Source organism: Drosophila albomicans, chromosome 3 (genome assembly GCF_009650485.2).
Source record: "Drosophila albomicans strain 15112-1751.03 chromosome 3, ASM965048v2, whole genome shotgun sequence".
Lineage (NCBI taxonomy): Eukaryota > Metazoa > Arthropoda > Insecta > Diptera > Drosophilidae > Drosophila > Drosophila albomicans.
Window position 1 is genome coordinate 19,815,142 of NC_047629.2, and position 23,525 is coordinate 19,838,666.

The window sequence follows — 23,525 nt, forward strand, 5'->3', positions numbered from 1 at the left end:
AATTTATTATTATTTTATATTCTGGCACTTTCTACTTTTTTATTAACAATGCTAACGCAAAAATGCTCAATGCAGAGATTACAGCGCATTGAGCATTATTGCGTTGGTTTTGTACTGAGTGTGACCACATTTTGTATATGATATAAGTTATAAAATACTCTATTTCAAAATTAAAGTTGCGGCCACATTGGAGATAAATGTTTGAATTTTTAAAGGGAACATGCATCGAAATTCATTTCGAAGTTTTTGTTAACGTTGTCACTTCTGGTGTAATTTTTTTTTCAATTGTTTTTTTTTATTATTTTTAAAAATGCAGTGCGAATTAGATTACACAAATGAGCGTCGCTGGGAAGGAAGCTATTTAAAGGTACCTAACACTTTATTGCTAATAGGTTTCCTTAACTGAAATATTCTTAGAAAAAGTGCATGGAAATTGGTGTAGAAGATGAATATAACTTGTACCAAAGTCGGCTCCGCAGCTACTATACAGGTGTATATATTTTGCTGCACTGGATTGTAATCCTTGTGCATAGCTTATTTTTGTTGGCGACTTGCGAAGTGAGTTCTTTTACTTATTTTTATTGTAATCAGTTCACTTATTTGATTTTATAGGAGACGCATTTAATTTATATTGATATTTTTGCATACGTGCTTGGATCTGTCCTCATAACAGCAGTGATGTGGATAAATTTTGAGGAGGAACTGGTGATCAGACGCGTTTGCGTAATGTACGTGACCTCAGTGATTACAGTACTAATTCTGGTGATCATTGGTGTGTTGTCGGGTTTTGTTATCAGCTCTATTTAACTGTATATTTTTATTTTTCACAGATATAATAACTAATATGTATCATTATCATAAACATGATTGGGTTACAGGATCATTTTACGACACTTACATTATCCTGACGACCTATATGTTTTTACCCATACCCCATATTTTACCACCTCTTGCCCTTGGCAGCACAGTGTCATGTCTTTACGTTTGTTATTATTTCTACTACGTAGCCGCGCTATTTAGGAATGACTTTTCCAATGCCCGCAACTTTAATAAAATGTGGGCAGAAGTTTCGCATCACATTTCCCTGAATATGCTCGGTGTATTTTTTCGCATATCGCGTGAAATTGTTGTTCGCTCCTCGTTTCTCGATCGTCATCAGTATGTGATGGAGGATATCTCGCTGCGCAATGCACGTGCCCAGGAAAAGATATTTCTTCACAGCATTTTGCCGCAGCAAATCGCACAGCCCATTCAGGACGATATTCGCAATCGTATTGCAATGGCCGAAAAGCATCGCGACGTTCATATTGTCAGCATGGCGCGCGATCGCTTAATGTCGATTCAAACCCATCCCGATGTGTCCATACTGTATGCAGATATTGTCAATTATACGCAACTGACAACAACACTAACCGTTAAGCATCTGGTTACACTTTTACACAATCTGTATGCACGTTTCGACAAAGCCGCTTCGCATTTCACAGTGCAACGTATCAAGTTCTTGGGCGACTGCTATTACTGTGTGGCCGGTCTAACAGTTCCTGATCCTGACCACGCCAAATGTTGTGTCGATCTGGGCCTCTGTATGATCAATCAAATACAGCAAGTGGGGTTAGTAACGGATCGATAGATGTCACTTATCGCACTTACTGCTTATCGACTTTGCAGCATCTCCCAAAATTTGGATATTGATATTCGCGTGGGTGTTCATTCGGGCAGCTTATTTGCTGGTGTTCTTGGGGCCGCCAAATTGCAGTATGATATATGGGGTGAGGAAGAAAATGCTGCTTTCAAACTCAGTAATTAATTGAAGTATCCTATAGGTACAGATGTAACAATTGCCAATCGTCTGGAAGCCACTGGAATGGCCGGCCATATTCATCTGAGTGCGCGAACCCTCAATTCGATGACGGATCACTCGTATACTATACTGCCAGGCACCGTTGCGGCCACTGAAGATCCCTATCTGATGAAATACAAAATAGTGACCTTTCTCATAGCTGCCACAACAACCACTGACGAAATCAGTGAATACGAAAGTGATGAGGTCGAAACCCTTTCCCTAAGTCTGCAATTGAGTGCTAAGTCCCATATGAGTGTTGGCACCTATACCGTTGAATTGCACAATGAATTCAAGCAAATGCCAGTGGGACCCATGGGGTAACTTTAATCACGTTTTGATCGTGTTGCACTGATTCGCATTCGCTCTCCTTAGATTCCGATCCTGGTTGAAACGAATTTGTTATAGTCGAAAAGACGATGACAATAGCACGGATCACGCCTTTTCATCGATACGATTTTATTTTCTCGACTTTATAGATCCCCGTATGGAGCATGCTTTTCTTCGCCAGCCCGACTATATGCTCAAGTACAGCATCTTGCTGGCCTGGATCATTTGCACCAGTTTGATTGTGATCGAATTGGTCTATCAACGTACCATCTCCAATACATATGTTTTTGTTAGCTCTGGAGCGATGCTAAGCTTTACCATACTCCTTTTTATAACGTGGTATAAGAAGATTTGCTTCTGGCGCTATCCTGAAGGTGGACACACATACAGCATAATCAGCTGCCTAATATTCCGTATCGCAGAGAACATTCAGCGCAGTCTTATCAAACGTGTGGCCATTTATATGTTCACCGTAACAACGTACTTTGGCATTATATCTGTGATGCTGGTGAGTAGTCAAAGCATCGTAAAGGTTCACATATCTTAAAAGTTTGCCTCCATTTAGATGGAATGTAATGTGGACGAATATCAAATGCTGCACATTGAGAGCAAAATCTATCTTTATGAGCCGGAACCGAACATGTGCTTTCAGCCTTGGGTGTTGACCAACATGATCTGCCTGATCATGGGCATGAGTTTGATCTTCTCACGTATTCCATTCGTGATGAAATTGATGGTTACCCTCTTGGAGGTCATAATCTATATGGTGCTCATATTCTATCAGTTCAATTACATAGTTCATCATAGCCTGTCGACGAATCCGTACTTTTTAGCTGAGTATTCGCATTGTATATTAATTCTAATCACTTTCCTAAGTCTGTGCCTTATGGAACGGCAGACAGAGTTTAATGACAAGATGAACTTCAAGTGAGTCGAATAGAATTGTTTTTGTTCACATAATGTCTTAACTATTACAATTGTAAATGGTTTTTAGATGGCGAGCAGAGCTAAAGAAAAAACAGAAAGCGGGTAGTTTGGCCGATCAGTCTATATCCATACTATTACACAACATTTTGCCTGCTCATGTTGGTGAGTTCGCAATATCTTTATTTTAATTTCATATTTCTTCGAATCATGCTTTCAGTCAACATCTATCTGTCATCCTTGGCCAAGCATGAGTTGTACTACGAAGATTACTCCATGGTTGGCGTTATGTTCGCCACCCTAATGAATTTTCAATTGGATTTGTCCAGTTTACGCGTTCTTAACGAGATCATAACCGAATTTGATAATGTGGTAAGTCATATTGTATACTATTATTATATATACAATTATCGATATCTATTTTGTATATTAGTTAAGTTATTACAAGGACGATTACTTGGTGGAAAAAATCAAAATTGTAGGCTGCACTTACATGGCTGCTTGTGGTCTGGACATACGTCTCTCCTCCACTATAAGCGGACGACGAAGTACTCGTAGTTCTATTGCCCAGGAGGGTAAGTAATGAAATATTCTAATAATTCTAGATTCGATTTTTCTGTTTTGAATGTTCCATTTTACAGTTGCGCGAGCCCGACGCACTCTGCAGTTCTACGAACAGCATGGACACAAAAAGAGGATGTTGTCTTTGTGATAACGGCCTTCGCTTTGGATTTAATTCGTTCTCTTTATATGTGCAACTCCAATTACAAGAATTTGCCATGTGATCGCGAATTATTCTCGGCCAAAATGAGAGTTGGCATTTCAAGTGGAGAGGTTATGGCTGGCGTCGTGGGTGCTTCGCAGGTTCACTATGATATTTGGGGCAATGCGGTGAATATGGCTTCGCGCATGGACTCTACTGGAGTCGTTGGCCACATACAGGTGACGGATGAGACGGCTACTATTCTGCGAAAATGTGGTATCAAATGTGATTTCCGTGGCCTAACCTTTGTTAAGGGGCGTGGCATTTTGCCCACCTATTTTGTAGGCATCGACGACCATTATAATTTCCAGTATATCGAAGAGGACGAGGGCTCGTTTCAAGTGAACGTACATAATTTATCTGATTAAAAAATACTAGCGTCAATTTATGTACAACGATATTTCAATTTTGATTTATGAAAACAGAGATTTTAAATTTGAATTAAACCGTACTCTGTAATCCGAATTATTCGTCTGCATTGCATACTTTTAAGGGCACCCCTGCAAAGTATTCAAACTAAATAAAAATCAGTCATAGCTTGGCCATATCCTTTCGTATTTTCAAAGGACATGTATCCCCAGGATCGATATTCACAAAAAACCATGTCATCTTAGAATCCAAAGGAAAAGTTAGCAAATTCCAAAACAACGTGATAACTACAAGATAGGCGCTACCTTCTGTATACAGTAAAGTCCTTGAAACTTGATTGCTTACAGGACATTCGACTTCCTTCGAATGCTTAGATTAAAGCTATCGCTGATCCTCTGTAAGTAATATTTGATATTCTTTTATGGGAAAAATAGCGCATTGCAGAAACTGCATCACAAAACCTTTATTGGGGAACAGGAGTAACCCTCAAACTCATTCTACCACTAATTGAATTCTTGGTTCTAGAAATGCAGCCAAATATGCCTTGCTGCTATTGTTCTTGAATTCCAAAACCTCACATCTGATTTGACAGAATTAAAACGCGACACTCGCAGCAATCGTGGTAGACGAAAATCGAGGAGGGGTCGCGCAACAATCACAAAAATAGTCGCGATAATCTACAGTGGGCTATTTGTTCTCGCTAGCGGCATTTAATTAATAACTTCTAAACTAAAATAGATGTCTTCAGTCGGATTTTTTCACTGATCAGAGAAAAATCATAGAATTTTTTGAGTTAAAATTTCTTTTTTTACATTTTTTTTTTAGTTTAAAATTTTGTTGTACTTTTATTTTATTTGAACTTCAATTAACATATTTCATATATAAACTTTATCTAAAAAATGATGGGATGATGGGGAAAAAATGGGATGACTTCTGAGTGTCATACTAAAAAAAGATCCCTTTTTGGTACTAACACAGTGCCTAAAAAGTACCATAGTTTGAAGGCTAGCACGTTATAGCAGTTGATATTACACATTTTGGACGCCACTGATTCACACTTTCGGCTAATAAAAGAGTTAGACTGAATCGACTTGAATCAGGTAAGTTCTACTCCACGAAAGACAGGTGTACGCTAATCCGGGCTAGTTGTTAATACACTGAATTACCACTACGTTTTATGAGCTACATATTTATAGACCAGTCACAAACATTGATTTTTTTGAAAATACATACCTTGAATATAATAAAAAACCAAACTTCTAACAAATTCACTAAAAATTGTAAATTTCCGAGGAAGTCAAATTCAATGCGCGCAAAGAGAAAAAATTGTGTAAAGCTCTTTGCAAAATCATATGGTGTGTTTGACCGTTCACAGCTGATGATCAGCTGATTGTAGAGCTTTCAAAAATCTAATCAAAACATCTGCTATCGATATGTGAAAAAATATTAACGGTTTTTTAAATTTGAATTAAATGCCGCTAGCGAGACCAAATCGCCCACTGTGCAATCGCGACACAAAAACTGGAGCTTGAGATGACTGCCGACCATCAACCGCATCAGAAGCTTCATAACGTCGAGTTCGAAAACTATCAGCAGCAAAGTTAAAATTGATTAGCAGAACGAACAGAAGTCACACCATTTCGAGTTGGAATTCGATCATGAACATCCACAGGATCGATCTCATTATGACGATGTGGAGATCAGCGCACTGTGGTCCTGGAGACCAGTTTTTGTGGCATTTATTAATTACTCCTGAACTAGATAAGATTTTTTGATGCGGTTTTTATACCCATAGGGTAGAAGGGTATTATAATTTTGTGCCGGCAGGATATGTATGTAACAGGTAGAACGAGGCATCTCCGACCTTATAAAGTATATATATTCTTGATCAACGTCAACAGCCGAGACGATCTAGCCATGTCTATGTGTCTGTCCGTATGAAACACTGGATCTCAGAGACTATAAGAGATAGAGCTATAATTGTTTTTCGACAGCATTTATTATGTTTGCACGCAGAACAAGTTTGTTTCAAAATTTTCCACGCCCACTTCCGCCCCCGCAGATCAAAATCAAAATCGAATAACAAGCGTAATATTAAAGCTGGAGTTGCGAATTTTGGTATATACAATAATAACTATAGTAGTTATGATTCCTGAAAACTTGCTTGCGATCAGATAAAAATTGTGGAAGTTATTAAAGAAATACTTTTGTATGGGCAAAATCGCCTACTTACAAGGGGTCTTAGTTGCTTTGGCCGACAATCTGGTATATTGTGCCGTCTATGGTATATTTTGAATGCGGTTCTATATCGATATATCAAATATACCACTTAGTATATTTTTAGTATTTTGGTATATTTTGAAAAAATAACGCAATATTTTGCTTTTATTTAAAATGGGTAGCGGGTATCTCACAGTCGAGCACACTCGATTGTAGCTTTCTTACTTGTTTTATTTTAACTAAGGAAGGTCCTTAAAATAAAAATAAAATAAAAATTGGTTTTTTTTGCTGGCTTTAAGAAATTGCTCCTTGACATACGCTCCATAATATTAAAAGGTTAAGACACAATGAAAAATCATTTTTTGTCAAGCGTTTACCTCTAATTAAAACATGTTTATTGATTATAAGGCTATATATATCTGTAAAATCAAAATTATTATAATTTTCAGCATTATCAAGCTCAGTAAAACTAAACACATTCTCTGCGGTCGCCTTACGTAACCAAAAATCTTCTCGCTAACTTTTAAATTCCACTTGGCATGTTTAATTTCATTTGCTTTACTATATAGAGTTCCCATTCAAGATCGCTAATATCAGCAGAGCCATGTTTTGCTCATTGAAACGGACTTAAGATGTCTAACATTTCATACAATTTGTTGTACGATTTGACCATTCCATAATAGTTAACAAAAAAAAAATCAACTGTTTTTTTTTCTCGACATTGATTTCATATAACCTATAACTCTGCATTTTTGCAATTGAGGTTATGGTCCATAAATGCAAATTTCACGAACTGTGGTCACAAAAAAAAATAAATTCTCTATAATTTTTCTACGACACACAATAGGTTTCAGGGTCAAAGGAGGTCAGAGACACTTTGTATAGCTTCTGAAAAATGAGACTTAAGTAAAAATTTGCACTTCCTTGAAGACATACTTTTAGACATAACTACTAAGTCATCACAACTGACTTGAGACATTTCACATTACAAAACACGTAGTACAAGTCCCAATTATTTGAATTCATCACAAATTTTAATCAGATTAATGTTTTATTTGAAATTATTGAACATTGAAAAGTACATCTCAAAATGCACTTTTCTACTGCACGTGCTTTTGTTGACGAACAGCTTACATTAACAGCTGATTTCTCGAAAGTGGCGCCATCTATGCAAATTTTTGGTATGCAACATTGATGGTCAGTCTGTTTCTTGCAGAATGCGATCAAAACTTTGATGATATACAATTAACTTTTAAAAAATGTATTAATGCCAAGTAAAGTGTTCGGCTGGACCATAGTGCAGTGCCTCAGCGTCCTGAGCCTCATCACATCGAAATGAAGACTTCGTTATGCTGCCACATCATCTGCAATTGGCGTTTTAAGTGCGGAGCAAGAATAAATAAATATGTCTGCGGCAGGCGCTTTGTTTATCGTTAACTTATTTTTCGTCAATTATTGAAATCCGAGAAATACTCTAAAAACAACTAGAGGTGGAAAACATCTTTAAGACCTATCGATAAATAGATATTTTCCAAAAATCTTGAATACGTAATCGATATTTATTGCAATTATCCAACTATTTTCGCTACCAAATAATGTAGTGATTTATTTTTTGATGTTATTTATTATTAAATATATTATTCTTTCATATTCTGGCACTTTCTACTTTTTTATTAACAATGCTAACGCAAAAATGCTCAATGCAGAGATTACAGCGCATTGAGCATTATTGCGTTGGTTTTGTACTGAGTGTGACCACATTTTGTATATGATATAAGTTATAAAATACTCTATTTCAAAATTAAAGTTGCGGCCACATTGGAGATAAATGTTTGAATTTTGAAAGGGAACATGCATCGAAATTCATTTCGAAGTTTTTGTTAATGTTGTCACTTCTGGTGTAATTTTTTTTTCAATTGTTTTTTTTTATTATTTTTAAAAATGCAGTGCGAATTAGATTACACAAATGAGCGTCGCTGGGAAGGAAGCTATTTAAAGGTACCTAACACTTTATTGCTAATAGGTTTCCTTAACTGAAATATTCTTAGAAAAAGTGCATGGAAATTGGTGTAGAAGATGAATATAACTTGTACCAAAGTCGGCTCCGCAGCTACTATACAGGTGTATATATTTTGCTGCACTGGATTGTAATCCTTGTGCATAGCTTATTTTTGTTGGCGACTTGCGAAGTGAGTTCTTTTACTTATTTTTATTGTAATCAGTTCACTTATTTGATTTTATAGGAGACGCATTTAATTTATATTGATATTTTTGCATACGTGCTTGGATCTGTCCTCATAACAGCAGTGATGTGGATAAATTTTGAGGAGGAACTGGTGATCAGACGCGTTTGCGTAATGTACGTGACCTCGGTGATTACAGTACTAATTCTGGTGATCATTGGTGTGTTGTCGGGTTTTGTTATCAGCTCTATTTAACTGTGTATTTTTATTTTTCACAGATATAACAACTAATGTGTATCATTATCATAAACATGATTGGGTTACAGGATCTTTTTACGACACTTACATTATCCTGACGACCTATATGTTTTTACCCATACCCCATATTTTACCACCTCTAGCCCTTGGCAGCATAGTGTCATGTCTTTACGTTTGTTATTATTTCTACTACGTAGCCGCGTTATTTAGATATGACTTATCCAATGCCCACCAGTTTAATAAAATGTGGGCAGAAGTTTCGGAACACATTTCCCTGAATATGCTCGGTGTATTTTTTCGCATATCGCGTGAAATTGTTGTTCGCTCCTCGTTTCTCGATCGTCATCAGTATGTGATGGAGGATATCTCGCTGCGCAATGCACGTGCCCAGGAAAAGATATTTCTTCACAGCATTTTGCCGCAGCAAATCGCACAGCCCATTCAGGACGATATTCGCAATCGTATTGCAATGGCCGAAAAGCATCGCGACGTTCATATTGTCAGCATGGCGCGCGATCGCTTAATGTCGATTCAAACCCATCCCGATGTGTCCATACTGTATGCAGATATTGTCAATTATACGCAACTGACAACAACACTAACCGTTAAGCATCTGGTTACACTTTTACACAATCTGTATGCACGTTTCGACAAAGCCGCTTCGCATTTCACAGTGCAACGTATCAAGTTCTTGGGCGACTGCTATTACTGTGTGGCCGGTCTAACAGTTCCTGATCCTGACCACGCCAAATGTTGTGTCGATCTGGGCCTCTGTATGATCAATCAAATACAGCAAGTGGGGTTAGTAACGGATCGATAGATGTCACTTATCGCACTTACTGCTTATCGACTTTGCAGCATCTCCCAAAATTTGGATATTGATATTCGCGTGGGTGTTCATTCGGGCAGCTTATTTGCTGGTGTTCTTGGGGCCGCCAAATTGCAGTATGATATATGGGGTGAGGAAGAAAATGCTGCTTTCAAACTCAGTAATTAATTGAAGTATCCTATAGGTACAGATGTAACAATTGCCAATCGTCTGGAAGCCACTGGAATGGCCGGCCATATTCATCTGAGTGCGCGAACCCTCAATTCGATGACGGATCACTCGTATACTATACTGCCAGGCACCGTTGCGGCCACTGAAGATCCCTATCTGATGAAATACAAAATAGTGACCTTTCTCATAGCTGCCACAACAACCACTGACGAAATCAGTGAATACGAAAGTGATGAGGTCGAAACCCTTTCCCTAAGTCTGCAATTGAGTGCTAAGTCCCATATGAGTGTTGGCACCTATACCGTTGAATTGCACAATGAATTCAAGCAAATGCCAGTGGGACCCATGGGGTAACTTTAATCACGTTTTGATCGTGTTGCACTGATTCGCATTCGCTCTCCTTAGATTCCGATCCTGGTTGAAACGAATTTGTTATAGTCGAAAAGACGATGACAATAGCACGGATCACGCCTTTTCATCGATACGATTTTATTTTCTCGACTTTATAGATCCCCGTATGGAGCATGCTTTTCTTCGCCAGCCCGACTATATGCTCAAGTACAGCATCTTGCTGGCCTGGATCATTTGCACCAGTTTGATTGTGATCGAAATGGTCTATCAACGTACCATCTCCAATACATATGTTTTTGTTAGCTCTGGAGCGATGCTAAGCTTTACCATACTCCTTTTTATAACGTGGTATAAGAAGATTTGCTTCTGGCGCTATCCTGAAGGTGGACACACATACAGCATAATCAGCTGCCTAATATTCCGTATCGCAGAGAACATTCAGCGCAGTCTTATCAAACGTGTGGCCATTTATATGTTCACCGTAACAACGTACTTTGGCATTATATCTGTGATGCTGGTGAGTAGTCAAAGCATCGTAAAGGTTCACATATCTTAAAAGTTTGCCTCCATTTAGATGGAATGTAATGTGGACGAATATCAAATGCTGCACATTGAGAGCAAAATCTATCTTTATGAGCCGGAACCGAACATGTGCTTTCAGCCTTGGGTGTTGACCAACATGATCTGCCTGATCATGGGCATGAGTTTGATCTTCTCACGTATTCCATTCGTGATGAAATTGATGGTTACCCTCTTGGAGGTCATCATCTATATGGTGCTCATATTCTATCAGTTCAATTACATAGTTCATCATAGCCTGTCGACGAATCCGTACTTTTTAGCTGAGTACTCGCATTGTATATTAATTCTAATCACTTTCCTAAGTCTGTGCCTTATGGAACGGCAGACAGAGTTTAATGACAAGATGAACTTCAAGTGAGTCGAATTGAATTGTTTTTGTTCAAATAATGTCTTAACTATTACAATTGTAAATGGTTTTTAGATGGCGAGCAGAGCTAAAGAAAAAACAGAAAGCGGGTAGTTTGGCCGATCAGTCTATATCCATACTATTACACAACATTTTGCCTGCTCATGTTGGTGAGTTCGCAATATCTTTATTTTAATTTCATATTTCTTCGAATCATGCTTTCAGTCAACATCTATCTGTCATCCTTGGCCAAGCATGAGTTGTACTACGAAGATTACTCCATGGTTGGCGTTATGTTCGCCACCCTAATGAATTTTCAATTGGATTTGTCCAGTTTACGCGTTCTTAACGAGATCATAACCGAATTTGATAATGTGGTAAGTCATATTGTATACTATTATTATATATACAATTATCGATATCTATTTTGTATATTAGTTAAGTTATTACAAGGACGATTACTTGGTGGAAAAAATCAAAATTGTAGGCTGCACTTACATGGCTGCTTGTGGTCTGGACATACGTCTCTCCTCCACTATAAGCGGACGACGAAGTACTCGTAGTTCTATTGCCCAGGAGGGTAAGTAATGAAATATTCTAATAATTCTAGATTCGATTTTTCTGTTTTGAATGTTCCATTTTACAGTTGCGCGAGCCCGACGCACTCTGCAGTTCTACGAACAGCATGGACACAAAAAAGAGGATGTTGTCTTTGTGATAACGGCCTTCGCTTTGGATTTAATTCGTTCTCTTTATATGTGCAACTCCAATTACAAGAATTTGCCATGTGATCGCGAATTATTCTCGGCCAAAATGAGAGTTGGCATTTCAAGTGGAGAGGTTATGGCTGGCGTCGTGGGTGCTTCGCAGGTTCACTATGATATTTGGGGCAATGCGGTGAATATGGCTTCGCGCATGGACTCTACTGGAGTCGTTGGCCACATACAGGTGACGGATGAGACGGCTACTATTCTGCGAAAATGTGGTATCAAATGTGATTTCCGTGGCCTAACCTTTGTTAAGGGGCGTGGCATTTTGCCCACCTATTTTGTAGGCATCGACGACCATTATAATTTCCAGTATATCGAAGAGGACGAGGGCTCGTTTCAAGTAAACGTACATAATTTATCTGATTAAAAAATACTAGCGTCAATTTATGTACAACGATATTTTAATTTTGATTTATGAAAACGGAGAATTTAAATTTCAATTAAACCGTACTCTGTAATCCGAATTATTCGTTTGCTTTGCATACTTTTTAGGGCACCCCTGCAAAGTATTCATACTAAATGAAAACAAGTGAGAAAGCTACAGTCGAGAGTGCTCGACTGTGAGATATCCGCTACCCATTTTGATTAAAAGCAAAATATTGCGGTAATAATCTCAAAATATTAAAAAAATTATATATATGCATATATTCTCGATCGGGATTAGAACTCGAGAACCACCGACCGGGATTCAAACTCGCACACTACAATTACCATAGTAATTATTGTATATGTCGGAGTCTGTTCTACCGAAGTCTGTTTACTCATTATCGCGAAGCGAGTTTCGATGCTTTCACAGGCGAATTCTAGAGCACACTGCCCTCTCGATCGTCTTACTGTCTACGCCACAGCCATCGAACCACACTCGGCGACAGCGTCTCGACGCTGTCGCCCCGCAATAACTGTACTTGGCAAAGCGACAAAATGCGGACAACCGACAAAGCGCAAATGAAGAATCATGCAATCTAACATGCACACTCTTAATTACGCATTGACAATGTGCCGAAACGCACAAGCAACTACGCATTGCCAAAATGCCAAAGTGCACCTTCAACTACGCAGCAATGTGCCGAGACGCACGCACAGCTGCGCAGTGACGTCAGTGTGTCGAATCTGCATTACTTACTCTCCGACACGGCCATTCTGACATATACACGTCCTCGTGTCTATAATAACTATCTCAATTTCAATCTCACTTTCCAATTTCAATTCCTCAGAATAACCCAGTCAAATAATCTCAAATCCATGTAGTCTTCCATAACATAACTTTACTTTAACATATCTCAGGTTATATTCTCTTATAAGCCATTTCTTTAATTTCCATTCCATTTAAACATTTTCAAATTTTACATTAATCAGTTCCTAATCCAAAGTACATACATAACCAGGCTTTTATTAGCCAACTTTTAAATACAAACAAATTAAATTGTCAATCGCCAAAAACATTGACTTCACTTCTCTTATTATGCTCGTCCATCGCCCAAAACTTGGCTTCACGAAATCCAACAACCACATTACTCGTCCATCGCCCAAAACTTGGCTTCACGAAATCCAACAACCACAATGCTCGTCCATCGCCCAAAACTTGGCTTCACGAAATCCAACAACCACAATGCTCGTCCATCGCCCAAAACTTGGCTTCTCAAATTCATCAACCATATTTCTCGTACATCGCCCAACTCTTGGCTTCTCAAATTCATCAACCATATTTCTCGTCCATCGCCCAATACTTGGCTTCACGAATTCATCAACCATATTTCTCGTCCATCGCCCAATACTTGGCTTCACGAATTCATCAACCATATTTCTCGTCCATCGCCCAATTCTTGGCTTCACGAAATCAACAATCGCATTTCTAAAGCAACTCTCGTCCATCGCCAATCACATGACTTCACGAATTCTCTTTTGTTTCAACAGACTTTTCCAATAGATTTTTCCAATAGACTTTTCTTTTTATGATTTACATCTAACTCTTCTGTGATTTGCACATCCGGTAGCTTTCGCAAACTTTCGTGTAGGTACTTGTAACGTCTATTGTTCTGTGTAGACTTTAAAATGAACCAGTCTCCGTCCAATACCTCGACCATCAAAAAAAGGTCCTCTGAACTGTGGGTCTAATTTTGTTTGCTGTCTCTCACTGTTTTTAAGCAACACAAAGTCACCCACACAGAAGCAAATTATCTTAGTCTTACCCTTATCAAACTCTGTCTTCTCGCATCTAGCGACCTCCACCATGTTCCTACGATCAACGACACTAGCAACTCTACCTTCTCCAACCTTGAATGCATCTCCTCTGCCTTCATCCCATAACCAATGCAATCTCAAGAAAAAACATTTTGAATGTTAAATGAGAATCTGCCTTGACTAGAACATCCAATACAAATTGCAACCGCTAATATGCTTCAATATAAAATATTGACTATTGCTTTAGTAATATTGAAACTTCTTTTTTATTTATTTTTTTTTTTAATTTCCGAGCATTTCTGTCTCAATCTTATCAGAATTAGCATGTAGAACGGTTTCACACACGTTCACAACTTTAGTTTTAACGATTTTCAAATTAATAATCCTTGATCCAATATTTCTCTACCAATTACAATATTATTTTTCATACTAGTGTCATTTCACTTTTTTCCACTGGTATTAATAAAACAAAACAACCAAAGAACCAACCTTAAACATGATACCAATTCAGCCTGTGCGGCACTGTAAGTACTGGCGCTACCCATCCTCTATCAAGGAAAAACGCCTCTTACCAACTAACTTACAAAAAACGCTTTCTTCAAATAATGAGCGCTCAGCTCCAAATGAAATGTAATTGGAAATCTCTCACCCGCATACTCGATTGAGGCTACACCATAGCTCACAGCTCTACTCCATTTGCCGATAGTACTCCCACTTCTTTGAGACAATTAGTGGCAATGTGTCCTGGCTCCTCACATCTGTAGCAAGTTACATTCGCCTTTCCATGACGAGACTGCTCTGATCGCTACTCCTTTCCAGTTGCCGGAACTTGTACACTCATTTCAGTTTTACAGTCTTGCTTTTCATGACCAAGTTTTTCACACTGATAACATTTAATTCCCACACTTTTAGCACGCTTGGCCTCTAGTTCCTCGTTTTTTTTTTTTTTATAAAACGACGTTCTCTTATCGCTGAGAACACTTGCAACTCCGCTTGCAATTCACGTCGATTGGTTACATGCGTTGTATGTACCATGCTGCAGACGCCGATCGAAATTAGCCATCTGTCCAAGAACCAACGCAATGGCATTTTAATCGAAATTTAAATTTCGCAGTTTTGTGGACAGTATTGTCACACAACAACTCACAACAACAGGCTAACTTTTACGACTTCACGACTAACTTGGACGACTTTTTAAAAATATTCACAAAGACGGCTTCTGGCGTCTCAGATATCTCGTACCGATGCTCAAACAATTGCCGGAACTGTTGCCAGGTTATAACAGGGTAACACATTTTGTAACCACTGGACCGCTAAGCCTTCCAAAGCTTTACTCAACACTATTATAAGAGCACTGTCACTTAATAATTTTTTCTCGCAAATTTATGTTGACCGCTGCAGACTACTGCATGGCATCCACACCAGCAATGTCTGGACTACATTCGGCAAACAGATCTCACTACTCTGTCACAACTCGCTCGCTGGCATTCTAATCAGTGCCAAAAAATTCCGATTTTGTTGCTCTATCAACGCGAAGACATCCCTTGAAGTATTTTGGTCAGGACCGAATCCCACTTCTGATGTCGGAGTCTGTTCTACCGAAGTCTGTTTACTCATTATCGCGAAGCGAGTTTCGATGCTTTCACAGGCGAATTCTAGAGCACACTGCCCTCTCGATCGTCTTACTGTCTACGCCACAGCCATCGAACCACACTCGGCGACAGCGTCTCGACGCTGTCGCCCCGCAATAACTGTACTTGGCAAAGCGACAAAATGCGGACAACCGACAAAGCGCAAATGAAGAATCATGCAATCTAACATGCACACTCTTAATTACGCATTGACAATGTGCCGAAACGCACAAGCAACTACGCATTGCCAAAATGCCAAAGTGCACCTTCAACTACGCAGCAATGCGCCGAGACGCACGCACAGCTGCGCAGTGACGTCAGTGTGTCGAATCTGCATTACTTACTCTCCGACATATATACCATTAAAAAAAAGTTTGTACCCCGAGCGGGCTCGAACCCGAGTACCCCGAGTACCACAACATGTTGTGCTTGCAGTGCCTCTATGCATACAGATACAAATATAGAGGCGAGCATGTTTATACGTATACGCATACATACAACACATACATAGAAGGCGTTTTTGCCTATACAAAACTATTTCTTTAATAACATCCACAATTTCTATCTGATCGAAAATTTTCAGGAATCATAACTTCTATTGTTATTATTGTATACCCCAAAATTCGCAGCTCTACGTGTGTTATTCGAATTTTATACCCGCTACCCATAGGGTAGAAGGGTATTATAACTTTGTGCCGACAGGAAATGTATGTAACAGGTAGAAGGTAGCATCTCCGACCCTATAAAGTATATATATTCTTGATCAGCGCCAACAGCCGAGACGATCTAGCCATGTCCGTCTGTCCGTCTATGTGTCTGTCCGTCTGTGCGTCTGTCCGTATGAACACCTAGATCTCAGAGACTATAAGAGATAGAGCTATAATCTTTTTTCGACAGCATTTGTTATGTTTGCACGCAGATCAAGTTTGTTTCAAATTTTTGCCACGCCCACTTCCGCCCCCGCAAATTCTTCTGCAATTGGCATCATCTTCTGCAATTGGCTTTTTAAGTGCGGAGCAAGAATAAATAAATATGTCTGCGGCAGGCGCTAGACAGACAGCCCACAGCCGCAGTTTGCAATTTCCGGCGTAGAAAACTTTTGCTGAAAATTGTGAAAACTGCGCAATAAAAGAAAACACACAAAACTGCTGCATACTTACGGGCGCGCGCCCTTTTGGTTTTAGCCACGTGCCATTGCTGACCGCAGCTTGCAATTTCCGTGTGGCAAGTGACTTTATGATTGCCATGGCTGCCATCGTTGCCTCTGGTTTGGTGGCATCCATTGTTCGTGTTGCAACGTTCTGTGTCTTTGGCTAAGCGCGTGACGCGCTTAATTGGCTGTGGCTAAGGGCAATTGCCATCTTGCTTTGGCACTTTAATTATGCTCACCGATTGCCACTTGGTTGCAGCTTAAATCTGGTCACAAGTCGTTGAACCGCTTGCGTCGCGCATAAGCCGCTATAAAGCCGAGCACAATAGGGCCAAAAAGTGAACTATTGAATTGCATTTAGGCCACTTGTCGTTACAATCCGAATACAACAAGAGTTGTAATCTATTTTTATTCCCATTTGCATTCATCTTCCCTTTCTTTCATCCATTTTTTGTTTTTTTGCTGGTCCAAACAAAAGCTTTGCTCTGGCGCAACATGCGTTTCCGTTTCCGCTGAAAAGTTGCATAAAACTTTTGTTTAACTTTCATTGTATTGCATTCCTTTCATTGCTGTTGCTGTTGTTGTTGTTGTGTGTACATATTTTCTTGATTTCACATTTGTTATTGCTGCCTGTCGTGTTGTTTTCCTTTTGCTGCCACTTTCTTCTTGTTGTTGTTGTTGTTGTTGTAGTTGTTGTTTTTGGGGTGTGCACAATTTTTGCATTTCATAAGTTTCAATTGCGCACAAGTTGCTGACAGCAGCAAAAAACCGCATACACGGCACAAGCCGATCCCAGTCGAGCTGTTGGCCATAACATGTGTAAACAGGCCAAACTGAACCAAAAAACAGAAAAAAAAACGTAGAGAGAAAGTCCTGGCACGCCTCCTTGCTCTCGTTGCAATCTTCCTTCCTGGCGCCTTGTCCATGGCTTCGGTTTCTCACTTGTATTCGCATTCGTATTCGGATGCCGTGGCATCCGACAGCATTCATATGTGTGTCAGTAGTAGACTTTGCTTTCGTTTCGTTTCGTTTTGTTTGCCTGCTCTTTTGCCTTGCTTTGCATGCTTTTTTGTTTGACTTCCAACTGCATACCCTGGTTTTTATCAGCTCGGCACGTTCTGCACTCCACTCCAATCACTTTGCTCCTTCTGTGCGGATACTGCAATGATTTATTGTGTTGTTTTTTTTGGTGTTGCTGTATGTAATTTTACATTTCATGCGGGGTATCTGAATGTGGAACAATGTCTTATAAACAATCGACAGCTTCACCATAGCTGCTGAGCATTTGTTGCTCGATCATCAACTGCAGCGCTGTATTTAATTATTGATTTTAATTAATATTTCTCTGTGTAAAAATATGTATTTATTTGTTGTTTTCATTATATATTATATTTGCTCAAGGGTTGTGTTAAATGATTAATTTTAATTCGTATTTCAGCTTTGCTGCTTTATTATTTAAGCAGTACAGCAAATATATATAGGGTAGCTAAGATTCGTTCATGCTATAAACAATGCAAGCTAATTTTAATTAACACTTCTTGTAAAATATATTTAAAGTCAGGGTGAAACATTTACAGGGTAACTGTCAGTCGATCATAGCTCTTGCTTTCATTAAACTCTATCCTTTGTGGTTATACAAGTGCAGCTAAGCTGGTCAAGAACTTATTACTATATTAAATTACAGGGCATTTGCTAGTCCATCATGTGGTGTTGCCTAGGCGTATATTGGTTTCGTTTATTACTGGATTTTTGTTTGCTGGCACCAGTCAACGAACTAGCATATGTTGCACGCATATTTCCGTTTCGTTTCGCTGCGTGCCACAAAGAGTTGCATGCTACACGTTGCGCGTTTCGCGTTGCACGCGTCATGATTTGTGCATTTCCGCTTTTCGGCACAGCGAGCGGAATGCGTTAGCTCGGAAGCGCGAAGGAAGCGGTAAAAACTGTTGCAACCACACACATATCATGACATCATGGGCAAACATGAGCATAGGCGACACACAGTGTGGCACGAAGGCTGTTGGCCTACTTTGCTGGCGACAACGGCAAAAGGTAACGATAACTTAAAGCCTCAATTGATTAAGCCAAACACTCGACATTCTGCCACTTGGAAGGCTTGTTGCACACTCAAACATACACACATACGCACACGCACACTCTTAGACAAATAAGTTGCAATCAAAAGTTTGTGAAGAGCCAAAAGCGAAGCGTTCAAAGTTTTTCAATTACCTGACCGCTGTGTGCTGCAACCGATTGCCTTCTGACCAGCTCGCTGGCTCGCTTGGCCCAAAACAAATTTCAAAATTTGCTGCACATTCTGTTTGTTCTTGTAGAACATGGCCAACAAGACAAGGCTAACACTAAGAAGAAGAAGAAGATGAAGTAGAAGAACAACAACGATAACAACTTCTACCACGTCGACGGCTTTTTGCGCGGCTCACTTGCTCAGCGGCACACAGTGGGCGATTTGGTCCCGCGGCATTTAATTCAAATTTTCAAATTTAAAAATCCGTTAATATTTTTTCACATATCGATAGCAGATGCTTTGATTAGATTTTTAAAAGCTTTTTGAAAGCTCTACGATCAGCTGATCATCAGCTGTGATCGGTCAAACACACCATATGATTTCGCAAAGAGCTTTACAAAATTTTTTCTCTTTGCGCGCATGGAATTTGAGTTCCTCGGAAATGTACAATTTTTGGTGAATTTGTTAGAAGTTTGGTTTTTTATTATATTCAAGGTATGTATTTTCAAAAAAATCAATGTTTGTGATCGGTCTATAAATGTGTAGCTCATAAAACGTAGTGGTAATTCAGTGTATTAACAACTAGCCCGGCTTAGCGTACACCTGTCTTTCGTGGAGTAGAACTTAATTTATTCAACTTAATTCAGTCTAACTCCTTTATTAGCCGAAAGTGTGAATCAGTGGCGTCCAAAATGTGTAATATCAACTGCTATTATCTGCTAGCCTTGAAACTATGGTACTTGTTAGAAACAGTGTTAGTACCAAAAAGGGATCTTTTTTTAGTATTGCACTCAGAAGTCATCCCATTTTTTTCCATCATCCCATCATTTTTTAGATAAAGTTTATATATGAAATATGTTAATTGAAGTTCAAATAAAATAAAAGTACAACAAAATTTTAAATTAAAAAAAATTTTTTTTAAATTAAAAAAAAAAATTTAAAAAAAAATTAAAAAAAAATTTTTTTAACTTAAAAAATTCTATGATTTTTTTCTGATCAGTGAAAAAAAACCGACTGAAGATATCTATTTTAGTTTAGAAGTTATTAATTAAATGCCGCTAGCGGGACCAAATCGCCCACTGTGCGGCAGCAAAATTCCACAAGATAACGAAAGTGGCAAGTGGCAAGCAGCTAGTGGCGCAGTGCCATGGTGGCAAGGGGCAAGTTTCTTGCTATATTCTAAGTTTGCAGCATGCATTTTGATGATGGATATCGTTATAAAAGCAATTCGAGTGCACTCGACTTCAAAATACCTTGCGACAAGCTGCTGAACTGATGCAACGAGCGTTAGATGGCGCCAGCGTGCAGCTGACCTTTATTATAAGCTATTATTAAGTTAGCTTAACGTTGCTATTTATAAATGAAATTTTAAGAATTTATCGAGTAAAACGTTTCCTGAAAGCTTCCTTTATTGTTGGACATGTCTTTAATTAATAAATCAATTACATTTGTAGAGTTTTGAAATGTTATATAGGCAAAGTAAATGTCCAAATTAATATCCGCTGACTTTCAATACAAATAGTTTACTTAGAAAGAACATATTATTATTAGATAAAATCGATAACTGCTTACTTGAAATACAAATACCAATAAAAATTGATTCTTCTTTGTAAAGCTTGCTTGCAATTTAAATTTTATTTGACAAGCTTGCTTTTAATTTAAATTTACTTTTCAGCAATAAAGATAAATTTCACGTCACTCTGTTGTATATCTTATAAATATCTGCTGACATCACGGTTACAAATAGTTTGCCTACTTTTGCTGATCACTATTAATCCCATTTGAACCATAAGACCTTAAGTAGTTGCAGGGTATGAAAACTTTGGTCGAGTCGAGTTTATTAAATGTTAACTTTAGCCTCCGCTAGTAGTTAATTTTTTTTGTACTCGTTGAAAACTAAAAGTTTCCTTTATGTGCCGTTGTATCCTTTTAAATCCTTTGACTTTGTGGCACAGGCATTGTTACAGTGGCAAGTTGGCGTTGCGCCTTAATTGTTTTCCAATTAGCGTGCCCGCAAAAAAAAACTTTAAAGTTCATTAAGTTGCGCGTTCTGTGCTCGCGCATTTTATTCTTTCGTTTTTGTGCCATGTTGTTGTCTCAACGCCAACACCAACACCAGCCAACGTGGCGTATGATGAATTTTTAATTACGCGAGCTCAACAAAAAAAATAAAACGAAGGAAAAAATTAAAAAACAAATACAAAAAGTGAACTGTTGGCAAATTGTAAAACTCGCGCAAAAACACGTAACGAATCTGAGTTTTATTTTGTGTTGTTTTCTATCGTATTTTTGTGTAGATGTTTTATCTGTCTGTGTGCAGATTCAACAAGAGAGTCTAAAAAAAATAAATGGTTCTGAAATTGCTGCCACAACTGCAACAACAGGCTTCAATTGTTGGCCAAATGCCAGTGGCTGCCGACTGAGCCACGTTAATTACACAAACAAACCGTCAGCGGCAGCGGTTGATTGTTGGCGCCGAGAGAAGGTCGCCAGGAGTGAGGGGAAAGCTTAGGCTGCAATCCAAATTATGGCACTGTGGCCCTGCACTTGGCCATGAATTGCAAATACTTATGACACGGCTCAATTGCACTGGTTGAAAGCGAGCAAAGTTAGCTGCAGTTCGACAGACTGTTAACAACTGTTAAAGTTCTTAAAAGCTTTTAGAAAAGTTGATACTTTTGAAAGCTTTTCAGATTAGTTATTTAATTGCAGATATTAGAGACTTTTGCTATTTTTAAAATCATAAAGTTTTGAAATCATTAGAAAACTTCCACACATGTTGTAATGACAGTAAATTTGGGTCATCTAAGATATTAAGATGCTTTAAAGCTTGCCATATTTGATTAATCTTGACTAAAACTTGAGCTTCCAATTTGAGTAACAAGCTTTTCGAAAAGTTTATACTTGACCAGTGTTTATAAAAATTATAAAGACATTAAATTAAGATTCGCATTTACTTTGAAACATTTCATTCTTCAAATTACTTAACTGATAGTTGAGCTTTAAATTTACATTTAAATAAAAATGCAGTTCTTAAATGCAGCTATCATTGTCGCATTTGTTGTTGTTGTTTTTCGTGTGCATGGACAACGTTATCATGGAAAACAATTTGATTGTTTTAAGCGTTGAGCGTTCAACACTTCTTTGTCCACTATTTCTGTTGTTGTCCTGTTCTTTAATATGCTTTTTAATACTATCGTCTGATTGCAGCTGTAAATGTAAATGTCAACAACAATAAAAAAAACGTGAAAAATCATCACAAAACACGAAAAAATCGCGTATTGTCAACAGCATAAGCGCTCAACATAAAAATCATTATCAACAACATCAACATCATCATCGCCTTTATCATCATCACCTTAAACAGGAGAGTTGGAAAAGTGGAATGTTGTATTCACTATTTGTTGCCTACCTACCCAACATCACAATCGCCACAAGCATTTTTCAGTATTTACAATTTCCCTTATTGGTTGCATATTCGTTGCTTTTCTTCTTCTTCTGCTTCTCATTCGTTTTGCTGTTGACAATATGCATTTTTATTTTCATTTTCATTTTCAGTTCTGAATGCATTTCCACATCAATATCGAGTGCAGTGTGCGGTGACAATCTGACATCTGTACTCCACTCAATGGCATGTTAACTCATCTAGCACTTTAAAATGTAATTTTCAACACATATACTCGTATATGTATTCAACATATTTGTATTCTATCTGTTTATCAATGCATTGAAATTGCATTGCAACTGTTATTGGTGACGATTGAAAAAGTGTTATTGAAAAAGGATAGTGGGAAGGCTTTGAAAAGTCAGGCAACCAAGTGAAAGCTTTGGGGTTGCTGAAAGGTTTTTATATGTTTAATGTCTAGCATCAGAACGAGGATGAACATAAGCATTACCAACGTTAACTACGTCAATATTATTATTGAAATTAGCGTTTTAAATAGTATTGTATGATTGTTGTAAGCATATTAGTATTGAGAAAACAATTAGTTTGAACATTGAAAATTATCGTAAGTATTATCATTGGCAGAAGTATCATTATTATTTATATTAATGTTGAGAACACTTTTAGTTTTATCATTGGAATTATTATTATCATTGTTCTCGTCATAAGCATTATCATTGGAAAAATTATCAAGGGGAGCATTGGTGTTAGCATTCAGAAATTAAAATAATTATTATATTATATTATTTTATTATTTATTTTTATTATTAAGTTAATAGAATTACCACAAGTTTTAGCATTATTATTGTTATGTATTTATCTAATACATTAGCATTAAAGGTAGTACAAGTTAAAGCATTTAAATAAGTTTTACTATATTTTTGAATTTATATTTATATTAGTATTGTTTATATATAGTTTTAACATTAGAATTGAC

The 23,525-nt window shown here is 38.0% G+C and overlaps 1 protein-coding gene across 14 annotated transcripts; it reads left to right on the forward strand.

The window, feature by feature from the left end:
- Window positions 1-229: 229 nt before the first annotated feature.
- Window positions 230-12,376, forward strand: LOC117566616 (adenylyl cyclase X E-like). 14 transcript variants are annotated; one of them, XM_052005927.1, is made up of 12 exons: window positions 231-367; window positions 418-558; window positions 613-772; window positions 831-1,611; window positions 1,669-1,769; window positions 1,824-2,160; window positions 10,293-10,755; window positions 10,813-11,174; window positions 11,242-11,336; window positions 11,392-11,543; window positions 11,605-11,746; window positions 11,813-12,376. In XM_052005927.1, exons 1-12 carry the CDS (start codon window positions 311-313, stop codon window positions 12,301-12,303), a joined length of 3,282 nt encoding a protein of 1,093 aa, XP_051861887.1. In that variant the 5' UTR covers window positions 231-310; the 3' UTR covers window positions 12,304-12,376. The 14 variants fall into 14 exon arrangements, with proteins under 14 accessions (XP_051861897.1, XP_051861896.1, XP_051861887.1 ...); XM_052005929.1 differs by lacking the exon at window positions 1,824-2,160 and adding an exon at window positions 9,901-10,237; XM_052005931.1 differs by lacking the exons at window positions 1,669-1,769; window positions 1,824-2,160 and adding exons at window positions 9,746-9,846; window positions 9,901-10,237.
- Window positions 12,377-23,525: the final 11,149 nt, after the last annotated feature.